Raw genomic sequence first — 19900 nt, 5'->3', positions numbered from 1 at the left:
CTTATCCATTGGGTTCTGACCAGAGTGGGCCAGGGGCTGGCCATAAAGGGGACCAGGCCCATCTGGGTGAACAGCTTGGCCTAGAGAAGCAAGGGAGTATGTGACATTCTAGTTAATTAATGATAATGATTAATGAGGTACTGGCAGAGTATGGGGCCCACACAATGGGGACCAGATAGGATTTTGCTCTTCCCCTGGCTTCGTAAAAGAGAAACACACCCTCTCCAGCAGCATGAGGTCTAAACTTGGCCCGCGGACTCCATGTGCACTGCACACCTCAAATGCAGTCAGCTCTGGGGTGGGGCAGCTGGGTAATGACTCCACAGTGGCACCACATGAGGAAAGCTCACCCAGCACTGAGATTGAGCAAGCTCTGAGGCTGGGGAGCAGCCACAAAGTGACACCGCATGGGGATGGCTAACCCAGCACTGTGGTGTGGGGGGTGAGTGCCCTAGTTTCAGGGAATGGACCCTGCTCAATGTGTGGACAAAGAGAGAGATCTCAGCACCTCTTAGAGAACACAGCACTGCCTTAGTATTGCCAGCCACTGGCTGGGATTTACCCTGTGCCCAAGGGCTGCTGTGGTGGCTTTCAATGTGGCCACATCTTGACACCTTACCTGTTGCGTTTGAGGGGGTGAGCTCTGTGTGTGTGTTTGTTGGGGGGGGGGGAGTTAGAAGACTGGAGGGCACTGAGGGGAAGAAAGAGGGGTCTCCCTGACCCTGTTGTGGGTGTCCACAGATCATTCAGGGTTCAAATCCAGATCTTGCTACTCCCACCCGCTCCAGAGACCAAGTCCCAGAGAGCCAGTGGCTCACAGAGCAGACATCAGCCACTCTCTTCCTCACAAAACCACAAAACAATGCCACACTGGGATGGCTTACCCGGCGCTGAGGGGTGTGTGTGTGTGTGTGTGTCCCTGCTTCAGGGAATGGGGCCTGAGTAGTGGGTTGAGAGAGCAAGTCAACCCAGCACCTCCTGGAAGACAAAGCACTGCCTGAGTACTGCCAACCCCTGGCTGGGATTAGCTACATGCCTAGGGGCTGGCACTGCAAGCTTTCAATGTGGCCTCATCTTGACATTCACCGTGTTTTGTTTGAGAGGGTGAGCTGTGTGTCTGGGGTGGGAGGGCAGAAGGCTGGGGGGTGGGAGGCAGGGGCATCTCCCTGGCACTGTTCTGGGTGTCCACAGATCGTTCAGAGATCAAATCCAGATCTGGCAGTTCCTACACACTCCAGAGACGAAGTCCCAGGGACCCAGTGGCTCAGAGAGCAGATATCAGGCCTCTCTCACTCAGCTCCCTTCACAGAGGAGGCGGAGAGAGGAGGATGCTGAGACCTCACATCCAGCTTCCTTCTTGCTTTGATTCTTCCCTGGCTGCTGCATTTTTCTGCCAGCTACCCCTCCCTGCTCCAACCACTAACCAGACCAGGCACAAGGTCAGTCTGGCAATTAGTAGAAGGTTTCTAACCATCAGAAGGAGGAGGTTCGGCAGCAGCCCCACAAGAGGAGTTTTGGGGGCACACAACTTTGTTCGTTTTAACACAGAGGTAGAGAAATGTATGAGTGTGATTGTATGATGGAGCTGCTTGTGATGGCGGAGACAGGGCTGAGCAGCCCATGGGCTCATTTCCAGTTAATGTTCTGTGTTCGGAAATCTCATGCTCAAAGTTTCATCTGGCCACCAGCAGGGGTCAGGAAGGGATCCCTCCCACCAATATCTTCTGAGAGGGTTTATTTTATTTTGTTTTACTCTCCTTCCTCTGTAGTTCTGGCAAAGACCACAGCTAGAGATGGGGGCCTGGGGGGGCCAGGCTCTGAAGTGGCACAGAGCATTGTCTGTCTCTCTCGAGTCATTGGCTGGCTCATTCTTGCTCATATTCCCGGGCTTTCATCTATCACCATATGTGGGGTGGGGAAGGATTTTTCCCTCAGTTCAGATGAGCAGTCACCTTGTCATGGAAGCAGGGGGTCGCCATCCTTTGCAGCATGTGGGTGCGGGTCACTCACCAGGACTATCTTGATGGGACTCTTTTAACCATTTCCCTGCCACAGCTGAGGTCTCAGACATTGGTGCACTTTAGTCCCACCTGCTCTGCCTGTGGCAAATAATAGTCTAGTCTCCTGAAGGTGCTAATTCTGTGTTCTCATTTCAGGTGCTCTCGGTGGCCTGTGCTATACATGGGGAAGAAATAGGTGACTGGGTGGTCCTTTCTGGCTGCCCCCAGAGGTCAGAACTTCCTGACTTCCTGACCTATTGTTCAGTGGCAGAGCCAGGTGGAGGGAGGAGGGAGAGTGGAAAAATAAAAAAGGCACCACCTGCTTCAGTGCTTTTACTGACGGGGCAGCACTCCAGGTCTTCAGCAGCACCTCAGCAGCGTGACCTTCACTCGCTCCACTGGTCTTCGGCAGCATTTCGGTGATGAAGTTTCAGTGCCGCCTCCTGCATAGCACAGACCCTGAGCACCACCCCGTCAGTAAAAGCACCGCAGTGGGTGGCGCCTTTTTTTTCACTCACAGGTGAATACAATTAAAAAAGTGCCACTTGTGCTTGGTGAGGGAGCGGCTGCTACCCTGCTTCTCCCCTAGCTATGCTACTGCGAATGTTTTATCCCTCTGGTCCCACTTCCCTACCAGAGCTGGGGACAGAACACATGAGTCCTGACTCTCAGCCTCACCCACACTGACCACTACAACTGACTATCCTTCTTCCATGGAGCTCTGCTGATTTACACTAGCTGGGGATCTGGGACATTGTTTTTCCACTAACATCCATTCAATTCCAATGACTAATTGACATGGTGGAGAAAGGTACTCAAATTTCGGTTCTAATCCCTTCACCTCTTCAATGCAGGTGTTAATGCTCCCAGAAAACATCTCCCAGTCCTCCCTATAATATCCTAATAAAACCAGGAAAGACCATATCCATTTCAGCCTCATCCAGTTTAACTTACACTGTGAATTTAAACTGATATAGTTAAATGAATGCCAAAAGGGATGTGGATGTTCTTAATTATGTTGAAAACTGATTATTCTGGTTTAGTTTAAATTAATTAAGAATAGGTTTAAACTACACTGAAATCAGCTTCTTTGTGACCAAAGTTTGTCCGCACAGTGGTGTAACTACACCAGTTTAAAAGCCAATTCAAGTTATACAAATTGCTAAGGCTTAAATTATTGATAGCGTCCAGTAAATATTATTGTACTGGCTAATAGTTCTTCAGAAAAGAGCACATTTTCATTGTAAACTGACAGGCAGACAGCTAGATAAACAAAAAAGTAATTGTGAGAATAGATAGGCAGTTAGACAGATATGTCTCAGTTTAAAAGAAATAGAAAAGCACTTTAAAATGTTTTGGATGGATTTTTTTCCCCCTCTCTTTCCTGAAGTAGTAAGAAAAAAACAAAATACAGTTCCTTTTTGTAAACCCCCTTCCAGTGATATTCTGATCTGTTGTATATTCTCTGCTCTGAGATAATCAGAGCAGATACTTCTCTGGGTTTGTCTGGATCCCGGAATTGACACAGGAATTTTTACATCAAATTTGGAAAAATATAAAAATATATTTATTGATTTAACATTTCTCATCTATCTATTTTAATTTTACCAATCTAATCTATGAATTAATAAAATACATATTTACCGCTTTAATATTTGTCTTTAACCTGGGAATTAGCATAATATAGCATTCATAACCCAATATTTCAACCAATTCTGGAAATTTGTCCTGCACAGAATTATCAACTCAATATTTTAATTGGCTCTGGAGGTTAAAAAAATCAGAATTATAAATGTAATATTTTAACCAAATCTAAAAACATATGTAGTTTTCAGTTTTGGGTTTTTTTTTCATAAAAACTAGACATTTATATGCATATTAGCTTAAAATTATAGCCATGTCTGTGAAGTACCATTTATCATTAATACAATTTTAATGATATCTGGAAAATAGTATAAAATGTACTTACTAATGTAATATTTAATCAAATCTAGACAATAGTAATGTATAATTCTTAATTCACTATTTTAATGAAAATAAGACTATATCATTATTAAATATGTTAATAATAATAGGAATTCTTATTCAATACAATTATTAATGCAACAGGTTTAACAAATGTGGAAATCAACACAGTATATAGTTATGAATTTAAGATTTTAATAAAAAATCTAGAAATTAACATAGTATGTAAATATTAATTTAACATGTGAAATGAATCTGGAAATCAATAATATATGGACTTACAATTAATGAGTAATGAATACAATATCTAGTTCTTAATTTATTATATTAGTTAAAATGGTAATTCATGATATACATAATTATTCATTTGTTATTTAAATGGAAAGTAGAAATTGATAACATATATTTTTATAAAATTATTTTAAATATAGGAATTGAAATCTTAGGTAGTTATTTATTTTTAATCAAAATTCTGAATACTTTTCATTTTAAACAAATTTTTAAATTAATATAGAATGCTGTTTTTTAATTTTGCAGTCTGAATCTCAAAATTAATATATACTGTAACTCTTAATTTACCAGTATAATATATTTTGGAAAATATAATGTGTAAAATGCTTGGGGCAGAGACATTTTTTAAAATAAACACTAATATAAACCATAAATAATATAATTCTCATTTGACTCTATACATTCATTTCAAGGACAACAATAATTTGTAGAGTTTAATCATATTGATACTTTCATATAGATTTTTATATATTTGATCTAGATTTTCCTTCAGCAGAGCCTTTTGGGCCAATCCATGATTAATGTCATCCTTGGAGCTGTCCAAACTCAAGGTAAGGAATTTTTAAAGGTCCTCTCGATTCAGTTCTGTGCCACTCATTAGCTAGATGAGGAGAAAGTTTGGGGTACATTTGCCCAAGGTGCTTCACTGGTTTAGGATTCCAATCCCATTTACCAAAGCGATTTAGGGCCAGACACTCAAGTGGATTTAGGTGCCCAAATGTGCAGACCCAGCCCAGTCAATTCCATGTTAGTCTTGAAGAATAGGGAGGAAGGGACATTAAATCAGCTCATTCTGCTTCTGTGACATCATCCACTGTTTTGACCAGCACAAATGGGGTTTGTGATCCTAGACAGGTCCATAGGAGCTGATTAAGCTACGGAATCAGGAGCAAGAGTCCATTGGCCAGGCAGGACAGCTGGCTCAATACCTCAGTGCAGGATCTTTATCCAGTGCGGAGGGTTTCCAAAGGCAGAATAAACCCAGCTTCAGTGTCAGATCCCAGGCAAAATTTGAAATATGATATGCAGGAGAGAGAGAGAAAGTGGTTATGATTGTGTGTGTATGAGTTCCTACTACTGTAACCACTAGACCCCTCTCCCCTCCCAGCGCTCTGGGTAGAACCTGTGAATCCTCTTGATTGTTTTCTTTCATCTCCAGGGCCCCTTGATACATCTGGCCAATGACACCATCCCAATGACCAAGTTCATCCTGCTGGGTTTCGCCTCCATGGACTGGGAAAGCCGCACTTTCCTCTGTGCCCTTCTCTCCTCCGCCTACACTGGGACACTGGCAGGCAACCTGTGCATTGTGTGGACCGTGCTGCGGGACTCCCGCCTCCAACGCTTGCCCATGTACATCCTGCTGGGGAACTTCTCCTGGTTGGAGATCTCCTATGTCACAACCACAGTGCCAAAGTTGCTCTCTGACCTGGTGTCCCCCGGCCTCCCCATCTCCTTCCCTGCCTGCTTTATGCAGTTCTATTTCTTCTTGTCCATGGGGGCTACCGAGTGCCTCTTCCTCGCTACCATGGCCTTGGATAGGTACCTGGCCATCTGCCACCCCCTGCGCTACCCCGTCCTCATGTCCTCACACAGCTGTTGGGTGCTGGCCTCCTCCTGCTGGCTTATCGGCTTCCTGTGGTTCATAGTGCCTGTTACCCTCATCTCCCAACTCTCCTTCTGTGGCACTAACACCCTGGATCATTTTGTCTGTGACCCAGCCCCATTGCTGGCTGCTTCCTGCACCCCAGCTCCCCAGGCTGAACATTCCTGCTATGCCCTGAGCTCCCTCATAATCTTCATCACCATCCTCTTCATCCTGTCATCCTATGGGCTAGTCATCAGAGCTGTGCTGAGGCTGCCAGCTGGGGCTGGGCGGCACAAGGCCTTCTCCACCTGCTCCTCACACCTGGCTGTTGTGGGCCTGTTCTATGGCTCTGGTATGGTCAACTATGTCAACCCAGCAGCCTCGGGGGCCAGTGGGAAGGTGGTGACTCTCTTCTACACAGTGGGGACCCCCCTGCTCAACCCACTGATCTACAGCCTGAGGAACAAGGAGATGAAGCAGGCTCTGAAGAGGACCCTGCTGGGGGAGCAGTAGGGGGTTCTGCTCTATCCGCAATCTGCAGAGACTGGCTGGTCAGGGGAGTGGACAATGGGATATGGGGACTTTTCCTTCTGGGGGCTCAGACTCCAATGAAGCAAGGGGAGCACACCCAACATTTTGCGTTACCTCTAGGTCATACTATAAAAATTCCCATTTGACAATGTACTCAGAACACAATTGAGAACTGGAAGAGAGGGTGGAACTGTCTGTGTGTGTGTATGTGTTTGCTGGAGGAAATATGCCCTGCTCAGTGTGTGTATGTAGGAGATAGTAGACTGAAATGAGTGTGTGTGCAGGGAGGCTGGCTTGTATATCTGCCCTTTTTGTCTGATGACATTTGAATACAGTTATCTGGATAAATGTGTCACCACATTTAGACCCCAAATGTTTTTAATATTATTTCCAACTTTTGGTAAAAAGCTACTGTTAAATAAATTTCTATTAAAAAAAAAGATTGACCAGTTCTGTTTATAAATGTATTTTTATGTTTTTTATGTCAGGATTAGTGGAAAAGGAAACCAAAGAGAATTCTAGTTTAAACTTTATGGACAAAAATAGAACTAAAAATGTTGTATAAAAGAATTAACTCTAATTATCTGTGAAAGTAAATAATGCATTTTATTAGATCACACTGCTTACTAATCAGCTGAGAAACACTAATATTCAACAACTGTGTATAAGGAGAAAAGAATAACCATATAATATAATATCCATATTGCTAATTTGGAACATTCTATAATATTATTATGGTATTTAGAAAATTACTTATGATACATAAAATATTCTTCTTTTAAAAGATTTTCCTGAAAAGATTTTGATTTCCCTGATTTTTTTTCCTATTTTTGAAATTATTCATAGATTTTTAGCAAAAATTATCAGACTCAGATCCTCAGTTGATGGAAGACTTTCAGGGAGTGAAGTCAAATTTCATTAGCTACGGATCTGGCCCACATAGCCTATGGTACTTTGCTGATTTACACCACCTGGGATTCTGGTCCATTGACTCCAATGGAGTTGCATTTATTTAAACCAGCTGGGGATTTTGCTTATTGACTGCAATGGACCTATGAACATTTACACTGGCTAGGGATCTTGCTTTCTAAGCTCAGGCAGCTAGGCTGATTTACACCAGCTGGCCTCAGAGACCTCATTGATGATTCAGGCCCTTGGCTCTGACTTATTTCTGAACATAATTTTTCATGACTGAGCAGCATTTGATCTCTTTTCACACGACAAGTATATATATATCTCCTGTATGACATATTGAGATCTGGTTTCTAATAGCAATGACCCTTCAAGAATAAATCATGTCTTTTTTTTTTCTGGCATCAGCATTCTATTCATCAGTCTATGATAATAGCCTTTTTTATCTTGGTGTTTCTCAGGGTGTAGATCATCAGGTTTAGCATGGGGGTGACTAGAGTGTACAGGACTGAGACCATCTTGCCCATGGGGAGTTTCTTGAAGGGCTGAGCATAGACAACAATGCCTGGAATGAAAATTAAGCTCACAACGATGATCTGGGCTCCACAGGTGGTCAAAGCCTTAAGATTTCCTTCTGTGACATGTGTCTTCATCTTGACTAAGATGACAGTGTACGAAGTGAGTAGAATGATGAAGACTATGATGGGGGGCAGCCCACCATTGCAGTCCATCAGTATTTCGATCAAGTAAGTTTTGGTGCGGGCCAGTTTGATGACTTGAGGGACATCACAATAGAAATTGTCTAGGACATTAGGACCACAGAATGGTAACTGGAGTATCAGTTCAATCTGTACAATAGAGTGAGCAAATCCACCTAGCCATGCCCTTGTCACCAGCCCCCCACCCCCCACACACACCCTGATTCATGATAGTCAAGTATTGCTGTGGTTTATAGATGGCCACATACCTATCCACTGCCATAATCACAAGACAAAACATTGTTACAGCCTCCATTAAGTGGAAGAAGAACATCTGGAGCAGGCACTCACTGAATGAGATGATATTGCATTGAGAGAGGAGACCTGACAGCAGTTTTGGGGCATTAACTGAGGAGTCATTGACCTTTAGATAATATTTAGTCCTGTCATGAGTGCAGGGGACTGGACTAGGTAACCTCTCAAGGTGCCTTCTAATCCTACAATTCTAGGATTTTATCCCACTTTTTCAACTGTAGAATTGGGGGCTGAGAATGTGAAAAGGTGTGAAAAAAATACAGCACTCTCTCATATTTGTAGTAGAAGAAACAAAAATACTGAATACAAAAGAAATTAAAACTTTATTTTATTTTGACATTTTCTAATGAAAAATTAAGATTGTCCATCCAGAAAAAGTGATTTTCCAATCAAAAAATTTTGATTCCAACAAATCCTCTTTTATGAGACAGATTTTTTTTTGCAGATGAATGTTAACCACTGCTAATAATCTCGTGTATAGAGGACAGTGCCGTGTCACTGCAAGTGTGAGTAGTGGTGCAGGGATGGTTTGGGGAAATCAGGGAGGGAGAGCATAGCTGTATCACTATTCAGGGTTATTCAAAATGTCCAGACTGAATCATTACTACCTTCTTACAGCATGAGACAGGCTTGTACCCAACAGGGTAAACCCTCCCAAAACACCAGCTTTAGGCAACACAAGCTCTGCACTTTGAGTTTCACATGTGCCACTCTGTCCCAATGCAAACTAGCAATTTATACATCCCACTTTGTCACACTTTAGTGCCCAGTCCAGTCTCTTCTGGACACCTGCATTGCACACCAACTACCTGCCTCTGCAGAAGTCATGCACCCCAGCTCAATGATTTCACTGCAATTCTACACTCTTCTTGCCACAAAGCACTTAGCTCTGTCTGTGCTGAAGTGGAAATTTTCTTAATTTTTTTTATGAATTCAGTGTGTGCCTCAGTTTCCTCTGTGCATTGCACAAATATCTAGGGGTAGGACAAGGTTGTGTGATGGTGGCAGAGACCCTTAGAGGGTAGGTGTGACTGCCATCTATTTCTCTGGACTCAGACAATGGCCGGAAACTCTGTATCCTGGCAACTGATGGCCTGGGCCCACCCTGCAAGAGCCAGCCAAAGGAGTTGGAGAACGAAGAGAGATGTGGAGGTCAGGTGACAGGTTTGCCCAGGAAACTGCACAAAGGATGAAGGAGGGGCAACTGGGAGTAACTGACGGGGGCTTCAGTGACCTCATTATGTTTGTATTTGGGCATGGTAGGCTGTCCTCTTCACACCCTGCTCTCTGTTTCCTCTGTGCAGACCAATCTGTTACATCCTGGAGTGCAATCCGGACTAGTGAGGAGCTGTTTTACCACCTGCCCTGTTAACCTGGGTGCCTTAATTGTGCTGTTGTTATGATTCTCTTCTCTGGGCACCAGCAGCCAGTGTAGAACTTGCTGGAGGTCAAGGCATGGCTATTATATGAATCGAAGTAGGTAGTGAACCAAAGAATGCCTTGCTAAAATAGTAACCACTAACATTCCTGGGAGGATGCTACAGGAAAACACAGACCCCCTGTAATGTAAGGAGGAATGACAGGATAATGGAAGAGGATGTTTTGTTCAACCTATCGGGTACAAGGTGCAAGTACGATAACGAATAACATCTGGAGTGTAATACATAACTTGTTTGTCTCAATGTATAAAAGAAGAGTTCTAAATGAATTGACAATGGCTTATCAATATTCCTTAACTTCAGGGTACATGGCCTTACTATATCAGACACAAAGTGTGCACAGAGGTGATAGAACACAGTTTCCATCCTGCATCCCCTGTGTATACAAAAAATCCTCATGGTTCCCAGATTGCACCCTTTCCTCATTGGAACTAGAGTTGTAGGAAGGGCAACATTGTATTGGCCATGGGGACAAAACTATGTGATGAGCAAACATGTACTAGTGAACCTATAGCTTGGTATGCGAGTTACTGATATTGTGCTTTGTTGACAGTAACCCTGGTTGACCTTTCATCACCAAATTGAGCCTTTGGTCTTTCTTTATGATTAACGTTGAGGTCTGCTGAATCAGCCAGCTACATTGGTGCAGTTAACACTGGCTTTTGGAAACAACAGAAGAGTAACCCAGGAAGATCAGTGCACAGAACAGCAGGCTGCAGACAAGTATTCAGGTCACGCCCTGCATGTCTGTGCATCCCTGGACAGCAACTGTGACTCCAGAAGCCTGCTAGCAACACCCTAGTCACATTCCCTGGTCTCCACCAGCCTTGGTGGCTACTCATAAGGTGACCTTTATACACTCCCAGTCCTGAATTTTCCCCAAACTATGTGCCCTGAAGTATCCAGCCCTCTCCTGCAACATTCAGAGAAATAATAAAGTTTGTTTCCTCCTTTAAAGAGAAAAAAAAACACACTACAGGTTATTAACTTAGCTAGGGTGCATATATGCCTTCCTGCAAACACAGCACTGAGACTATCATGGCTGCTACTCTGAAACCTGAGCACTGAGACAGTTTATTGTAAAAATAAAACTAATTTATTAACAAAGGGACATAGGTTAAGTGATGCCCAGTAAAACCTATTAAAAGCAGAGATGATTCAAAGCAAATAAAATTGAAAACACACAACTAAAAGCCTAAAGCTTAATCTAGCAAGGTACAAGCTTTGTTTAAGAAGCTGTTTTCCTCATCTGGTTATTTCTCTGGCTGTCCAACACACACACACACACACACACACACACACACACTTTTTCCCCCTCTATTGTTAACTACCATCAAAATTACCAGGAGGGAAAATTTAATAAAATAAACTAAAGTACCATTTGTGCGATAAAAATATGTAATGCGTATGAACATTTGTGTGTAGGGCTTAAGAGTGTGGGAGAGAGAGTTAGTTCTTTGGGATAGGTGTTCATTTGTCCGTGAGGATGTGTGTGCAAAGTTTGTTTTGAGGTGTTATGGAGAATGAGATGTGGGGTATGTACAATGGATATCTGTGGAGAAGGTTCAGTGTATTGAGAGATGTAAGATGGAGATTGCTGAAGAGTGTGTGTGTGTGTGCGCGCGTCTTTGTGTGTGTGAGAGAGAAAGAGAAAGCAGTGAGATATATGTGGGGTTGGAATATGTTGGGAGATAAACTTCTTAGTGGGAGGGTGTGAATTTCAAAGAGAAGTGGGACATCTTTGTGTGTGAGGTTAGGGTCTTTGTTGGGCTAGTGTGTAGCATCTGAAGATGTGGGTGTCCAATGTGTGGGTGTATCTGCAAGGGATGGGGTTACAAATGGGGCATGGGGTGCTTTTGATAGGGGATGACATGATTATATATATGAGGTGGCTATATGTGTGTGCATAAGGGGTACAGGTATGTGTTGGCTCAAGTTATGTCGGGGTGCTGGGGCTGTGAGGAGAGAGTTGAGGCGGGTGGAAGCTTCGCAATGTTAATATGTGGGAATGTAGCTGTCGGGTATGTGTTTACTCATATTCAGGTTTGGATGTGTGTGGGGGTGGTGGCTGGAGGTGTGTGTTGGATATCTGTGGAGTGTTAGGGATGCTGGGATATCTGACACAGAGTTATGTGGGTGTTTAGGTACTTGAGATGTGTGTGGATGTATGTGTGTTTGCTTGTATGCTTGGGAGTGGAGTACAGAGAGGGAGTTGGTGTGATCTGAATGAGAGTTAGGAACCTCACCCGCTTAGGAATATTTGAAAATCCCACTAGGCACCTATCTGCATCTGTAGGCATTTAAATAGCTGTGAAAATCTGGTCCTGTTAATCAGATGTCAGGGGTACTCTGTATCCCCAATTCCCTCCTCTGGTTTCCCCCAAATCAATAGGGTTCTGCCCACTGGAGCCTAGAACAATCCATGAAAATGCTGATCTGGGCATTCAAATATTAGCATTTTGCAGAGAAACAGAGAAATACCATCAGGTTGAGTTTAGGGCCTCACTTTGCTCAACCAATAAACCACTTAAGAGACTTATTTTCTTCCAAAAAAGTGTGTTTCACAATGATGAGTAAGGCCTGTTACCTTGCTTCATATCACACAGGGGATCAGGAGCACAGCAAGTAATAGACTCCATGAATCCTGAATCTGAGCCAAGTAGTTGAAGAACCGACAAGAGGGGATGCCATTTTAGATTTGGTTTTGGTGAGCAGTGAGGACCTCGTAGAAGAAATGGTTGTAGGGGACAACCTTGGTTCGAGCGATCATGAGCTAATTCAGTTCAAACTAGATGGAAGGATAAACAAAAATAGATCTGGGACTAGGGTTTTTGATTTCAAAAGGGCTAACTTTAAAGAATTAAGGAAATTAGTTAGGGAAGAGGATTGGACTGAAGAACTTGTGGATCTAAATGCAGAAGAGGCCTGAAATTACTTTAAGTCGCAGCTGCAGAAACTATCGGAAGCCTGCATCCCAAGAAAGGGGAAAAAAAACATAGGCAGGAGTTGTAGACCAAGCTGGATGAGCAAGCATTTCAGAGAGGTGATTAAGAAAAAGCAGAAAGCCTACAAGGAGTGGAAGAAGGGTGGGATTAGCAAGGAAAGCTATCTTAGTGAGGTCAGAACATGTAGGGATAAAGTGAGAAAGGCTAAAAGCCAAGTAGAGTTGAACCTTGGAAAGGGAATTAAAACCAATAGTAAAAGGTTCTATAGCCATATAAATAAGAAGAACACAAAGAAAGAAGAAGTGGGACCGCTACACACTGAGGATGGAAAGAAGGTTAAGGATAACCTAGGCATGGCCCAATATCTAAATAAGTACTTTGCCTCAGTCTTTAATAAGGCTAATGGGGAGCTTAGGGATAATGGAAGGATGACAAACGGGAATGAGGATATGGAGGTGGATATTACCACATCTGAGGTAGAAGCCATACTTGAACAGCTTAATGGGACAAAATTGGAGGGCCCGGACAATCTTCATCCAAGAATATTAAAGGAACTGGGGCATGAAATTGCAAGCCCGTTAGCGAGAATTTATAAGGAATCAGTAAACTCAGAGGTTGGACCGTATGACTGGAGAATTGCTAACGTAGTTCCTAATCTTTAAGAAAGGGAGAAAGAGTGATCCGAGTAACTATAGGCCTGTTAGTTTGACATCTGTAGTACGTAAGGTCTCGGAAAAAGTTTTGAAGGAGAAAGTAGTTAAAGACATTGAGGTCAATGGTAATTGAGACAAAGTACAACATGGTTTTACTAAAGGTAGATCCTGACGGACCAACCTGATCTCCTTCTTTGAGAAGGCAACAGACTATTTAGACAAAGGAAATGCGGTAGACCTAATTTACCTCGATTTCAGTAAGGCATTTCACACGGTTCCACACGAGAAATTATTAGTCAAATTGGAAAACATGGGGATCAATATGAGAATTGAAAGGTGGATAAGGAGCTGGTTAAAGGGGAGACTCCAACGGGTCGTACTGAAGGGTGAACTGTCAGGCTGGAAGGAGGTAACTAGTGGAGTTCCTCAAGGATCGGTTCTGGGACCAATCTTATTTAACTTTTTTATTACCAACCTTGGCACAAAAAGCGGGAATGTGCTAATAAAGTTTGCGGATGACACAAAGCTGGGGGGTATTGCTAACACGGAGAAGGACCGGGATATCACACAGGAAGATCTGGATGATCTTGTAAAGTGGATTAATAATAATAGGATGAAATTTAATAGTGAAAAGTACAAGGTCATGCACTTAGGAATTAATAAGAAGAACTTTATATATAAATTGGGGATGCATCAGTTGGAAGCAACAGAGGAGGAGAAGGACCTTGGGGTAGATCACAGGATGACTATGAGCCACCAATGTGATATGGCCGTTAAAAAAGCTAATGCAGTTTTAGGATGCATCAGGTGAGGTATTTCCAGCAAAGATAAGGAGGTGTTAGTACCGTTATATAAGGTGCTGGTGAGACCCCACCTGGAATACTGTTTGCAGTTCTGGTATCTCATGTTTAAGAAGGATGAATTCAAACTGGAACAAGTTCAGAGATGGGCTAGTAGGACGGGCTAGTAGGATGATCAGAGGAATGGAAAACCTGTCATATGAAAGGAGACTCAAAGAGCTTGGCTTGTTTAGTCTAGCCAAAAGAAGGCTGAGGGGGGATATGCTTGCTCTTTATAAATATATCAGAGGGATTAATATTAGGGAGGGAGAGGAATTATTTAAGCTTAGTACCAATGTAGATACAAGAACGAATGGGTATAAATTGGATACTAGGAAGTTTAGACTTGAAATTAGACAAAGGTTTCTAACCATTAGAGAAGTGAAGTTCAGGAACAGTTTTCCAAGGGGAGTAGTGGAGGCAAAAGACATATCTGGCTTTAAGATTAAGTTTGATAAGTTTATGGAAGGGATGGTATGATGGGAGAGCCTAATTTTGGCAATTGATCTTTGATTATCGCCAGATAAGTATGCCCAGTGGTTGGTGATGGGATGTTGGATGGGATGGGATCTGAGTTACTGCAGAGAATTCTTTCCTGAGTGCTGGCTGGTGAGTCTTGCCCACATGCTCAGGGTTTAGCTGATCGCCATATTTGGGGTCGGGAGGGAATTTTCCTCCAGGGCAGATTGGCAGAGGCCCTGGAGATTTTTTGCCTTCCCCTGGAGCGTGGGGCATGAGTCACTTGCTGGTGGATTCTCTGCAGCTTGAGGTCTTCAAACCACAATTTGAAGACTTCAATAACTCAGGCATAGGTTAGGGGTTTATTATAGAAATGAATGGGTAGGGTTCTGTGGCCTGCTTTGTGCAGGGGGTCGGACTAGATGATCACATTGGTCCCTTCTGACCCTAGAATCTATGAATCTATGACACATTCCTCTCTCATAGCCAGATGTACAGCCCAGGAGTCCTAAATCCCATCTCTCACCTGCTTTAACCCACTAGATCAGTAGACCACACTCCTCTGAAAGAGCCAGGGGTAAAACCCAGAGTCCTGACTCCCTGCCCCCTGCCCTCCAGTCTAATCCATTAAACCCCACAATTCTCCAAGATCTGAGAATAGAACACAGAAGTCCTGACCTCCCCCACACAGGTATTTCTTTCTCTAACTGCAATGCAGAAATGGGAATAGCACCCTAGTATCAATTGCTGACCAATAGCTTCCATCATCATTTAAACTGTTGGCCTTGGTGGACAGGACAGGCTAACATTGAAGTCATCCACAAACCCTCTTTTTTTCACTTAACTGTCCCAGTCAATGAGTCCAACCTTCTTCCAATTCAGCCTTCTTCTACTGCACAGCACTCCCCTCAACGCCTCCTTCACTTTCTTGTTCCTCAGGTTGTAGATAACAGGGTTGAGGAGTGAGGTGACTACACAGTAGAAGACAAGAGACTACCTTGTCTGCCTGGAAGGTGTAGCTCACCATGGGCCGAACATACATGAAGGTGATAGTGCTGTAGAAAATGGAGACCATGATGAGGTGGGAGGCATGGGTGGAAAAGGCCCATTGTCTGCCAATGGTGGAGGGCATCCTGCAGATGGTGGAGATGATGTAGCAATAGGACACTATAGTGAGCAGGAAGGAGCAGAGGATGATGACCCAGGCAAAGATGAAGAATACCATCTCGCTGACTGAGGTTTCTGTGCATGAGAGGTTCAGCACTGGTGCCAGGTCACAGAGGAAGTGATTGATCTTGCTGGGGCTGCAAAAGAAGAACTGAGTGCTAGAGATGGTGAGGGGCAAATGGCCAATGAAACCACTCACCCAAGAGCCAACAGCTAGCTGGGTGCAGACCTTTTTGTTCATCAGAGTGCTGTAGTGCAGTGGGTAGCAGATGGCAATGTAGCGATTATAAGCCATCACACCCAGGAACATGCACTTGGTGGTTCCCAAGCAGAAAAAGACATAGAATTGGATGATGCAGCCTGCCACAGATATGGTGGTCCTCTCCACCATGAAACTAGACAGCATCTTGGGCACGGTAACTGTGGTGTACCAGATCTCCATGAAAGAGAAGTTGCTCAGGAAGAAGTACATGGGTGTGTGAAGGTAGTTGTCCTTCCACACTGTGGCAATGATGGTGGCATTGGCTGTTATAGTCAAAGCATAAGAAAGGAGGAGAAAGGTAAAGAAAAGAAAGGCCTGTCATCTTCGTAGGCTATTGAACCCTAAGAGGATGAATTCAGCAACAGCACTCTGGCTTCTGGCATCCATCCTTCACTGTGTTTAGAATTGGAGAAGGAGTAAGAAGAATATGAAATAATAATAATAATAATAAAATAATAATAATAATTAATAATAATGGTGAAATATAATGTAAATGTTACTGATCTGAAAGATTTTAAATGAAGTTACCATTGTGGAAACAGGACAAACTGAGGGTCTTTCGGTCTCTCTCTCTTTTTGTATTATGCCCATCATAGATTCCAAGATTGTAAGGCCACAAATAATCATTCTGGTCTTTTAGTTTGACCTCTTTTAAAGCACAGGCTATAGAACTTCCCCAAAATCATTCCTAGAACATATTTTTTTTTAGGAAAAAAAAGCATCCAATCTTAATTTTAAAATTGTCAGTAGTGGAGAATCCACCCCAGCACTTAGAAAATTGTTCCAATGGTTAATTACTTTCATTATTAAAAACAATGTCCCTTATTTACAGTCTGAATTTCTCTAGCTTCAACTTCTGGCCATTGAATCATGCTATACTTTTCCCTCCTAGTCTGACTAGCCCTTTAAATATTTTTTTCTGTGTACATGCTTATAGACTGTATTCAAGTCACTCCTTAACCGTCTCTTTCTTAAACTAAACGGATTGAGTTCCTTGAGTCTATCACTATAAGGCAGGTTTTCTTACCATTTAATTGCTGTGTCTATTCTCTGAAACCTCTCCAATTTATCATTATCCTTCTTAAACTGTGAGCATCAGAAATTGACACAGCAGCAGTTGCATCAGTGCCAAATACAGAAGTTAAATTGTTTCTCTATTACTACTCAATATTCCTGTTTATGCAGGGAATAATTCTCAGAATCCCATTAGCTCATTTTCAGAGGATTATCCACCATGATCCCCAAATCTTTTTCACAGTCACTGTTTCCCAGGATACAGTCTCTCATCTTGTAACTATGGATGACATTCTTTATTCCTAGATGTATATATTAATATTTAGCCATATTGTTTGATTGTCCGCAGTTTACCAAGTTATCCAGATCATTCTGTATCTGTGACCTGTCCTCTTCATTGTTTACCACTCCCCCAACTTGTGTCATCTGCAAACTTGATCAGTGATAATTTTATGTTTTATTCACAAGATTATTGATAAAGATGTTAAAGAGTGTAGGGCCAAGAGATGGGTCATCATCCTCTGCTCCTTCCTGCTCACTATAGTGTCCTATTGCTACATCATCTCCACCAGGGGTGGGTCAGAGGGCTCAGTGGAACCTCAATTCCAGGTGGCACCCCGGGGATCTCCATGTCTCATTTCAACATGGTCCAAAATGGTTTGAGTTTCCCTACATACTGGCATATATAAACAAATAAAGTATGTATCACCCTCTAATGGGTTGATCCCCCAGGTGCCACCTGGAATTGGGGTTCCACTGAGCCCTCTGATCCACCAGTCTGGGCTCCCTCTCACACTGTGCTGCTGTAACAAGCTGAAAAGCCCTCCAAATTTGTATTTTTAACAGCATTCACACAGGTAGGGATACATCCAGCTGCAGTTACACACAGCCTCTCTAATCATCAGCCTCAGACACCAGAGCACTACTGTCATGCCTTGGTCAAAATCTGGCCAGTATATGGTTTTAACACCTGATCCGCCTCTCCCTCAATGAGTACCATACACACTTGTGGCAACCAAGCTGAGATTTTTCCCAGACACCTTAGCCAAACTCACACCTCGTAGAGTCTTCCAGGTGCTATTACCAAGAGCGGGAGCACATCAGGGTCAGCAATGTCATCAGATGTTTGGCTCTGCGTGTGTGTTCTTTGTGTTCTGTCCCAGGTCTACACCAACAGCTGGCACAGTAGACCTCAATCAAACTCCCCAATGACCACAAGACTTGGGTAAGTAGAGAAGGCACCTGGCCAGGTTTATTGTTGACAAAGCACGGTAATAGCACCTGGCAGACTCTACGAGGATACTAAGCCATGTATGCATGTGACAATGGATGCAGCTCAGTCAGAGGCAGGACTTTCCACAACCCCCTAGGATGGACAAAGGTTAAGGAGAGGTATTCCAACATGTATAGATTGAAGTAAACAACCTAGGATAAACTTCTTATGTACCACTGTATGCGTTTCATGACATGTTTGTTACCTCTCCTTTTACTTTCCTCCTGATGTTTCAGACAAAATACACTATTCATTACTTTTGTCAAACCATTTTATTATGTGCTACGTTGGGGTGTTCTTCTGTTGGCTTGCTGGAATGTGTTTGCATATTCATTGTTTTAGCAATGTTAGCAGCACTGGTGCCGAATTTGTGTACTGGATACTGGCTTGCAGGTAAGCATCTGCTTTTAAAAGGTCCTTACTGTTGCTCATAAAATAACTTGCATTGACTTTGGTTCAAGCTTTAAGCCTTGCCCCAGACCCATGCTTCAGGCTCCTTCTTTCTACTACACACATTTTCTGGGGTAATCGTTGTGTTTGTGTGCATTTTCTCAATAAGCCATTAACATTGTTTGGTCTTTTTACTGTTGTCCCTGAAAGGCTGCTTGTGGGTGTTTTCAACCTCACATTTCAGTAACACATACATAGCCAAAGTTCATATCTTCACATATGATGATAGCACATACAATCCAATGAGATATTAATGTATAGCAGATCAAGACTTTTAGAATGATTCATCACAAGGCATACTTTGTACAAAATATATCCTAATTATATGACAGTGGCAAAGAAGGGTGTCACACACCCCACTTCCTTTGGGACACAGGTTTTATTTAATGAACTTTACACAACATAATTTGGGGTGAAAGAAAAGCTATTATATACAATTGTAATTTCAACTAGAATTTATTTTGTCCATAATTTAAATTAAGAGAGGGGAAGGGAATTAATATTTTTGACCCTAGTGATAATAACAATACTTCTCACTTGCATAGCACATTTCTTCTAAAGATCTCAAAGTACATCTGGTCTGTAGAACTGATTCCAGGTCACCTAACTACTCATTCACTGCTCTTCTCATTATTCCACATTGCCTGCACAAAAAGATATCCTTACTACAGTGTGCCATATTCTTAGCCCTAGAGTTCTGAAGAAATACTCCCAACTCTGATAAAAATTCCCCGTTTTTGATTACTCTCAAAATTTTCAGAACATCTCATGCAATTTTATGGCAAAGTCTGTCTCCCTTATTAGGTGTGTTCCACAGAAGAATAAAATATTTAAGACTGGATACTCTACTGTGAAGAATTATCAATGGGTCAGTTGCAGCTACATTTAGAGACTGCATCTCACTCTATGAACAAAGAAGGCATTTGTGGTCCTCTGAGCCAAGGCAGGTCAGATATCCCAGAGAGAAACTCATGAAGATTATGGTTCATCTCTTCAGCTGATGGAGGTATTCAGAGCTACACTAGCCTAAGATCTGGGTCAAGCTTCCTCAGTTCAGTACATCTGATTGTAGAATCAGTTTCCAAAGAAGATTAGGCTA

General features: G+C 42.7%; 1 protein-coding gene across 1 annotated transcript; it reads left to right on the top strand.

Annotated features, from left to right (window-relative positions):
- Positions 1-4777: 4777 nt before the first annotated feature.
- On the top strand, positions 4778-6357 carry LOC115637996 (olfactory receptor 11G2-like). Its single transcript, XM_030539601.1, has 2 exons — positions 4778-4807; positions 5416-6357. The coding sequence occupies exons 1-2, from the start codon at positions 4778-4780 to the stop codon at positions 6355-6357; spliced, it is 972 nt and encodes a 323-aa protein (XP_030395461.1).
- Positions 6358-19900: the final 13543 nt, after the last annotated feature.

The sequence above is a fragment of the Gopherus evgoodei genome, chromosome 21, assembly GCF_007399415.2.
Source record: "Gopherus evgoodei ecotype Sinaloan lineage chromosome 21, rGopEvg1_v1.p, whole genome shotgun sequence".
Taxonomy (NCBI): Eukaryota; Metazoa; Chordata; order Testudines; family Testudinidae; genus Gopherus; species Gopherus evgoodei.
The sequence above is the reverse complement of the archived record's forward strand: the minus strand, read 5'-3'. Positions and strand labels throughout refer to the sequence as shown.

Coding starts and splice junctions, on each gene's coding strand:
- LOC115637996 (XM_030539601.1), top strand. CDS start 4,778: ATGTCATCCTTGGAGCTGTCCAAACTCAAG. Junction 4,808..5,415: donor TGGAGCTGTCCAAACTCAAG/GTAAGGAATTTT, acceptor TTTCATCTCCAG/GGCCCCTTGATACATCTGGC.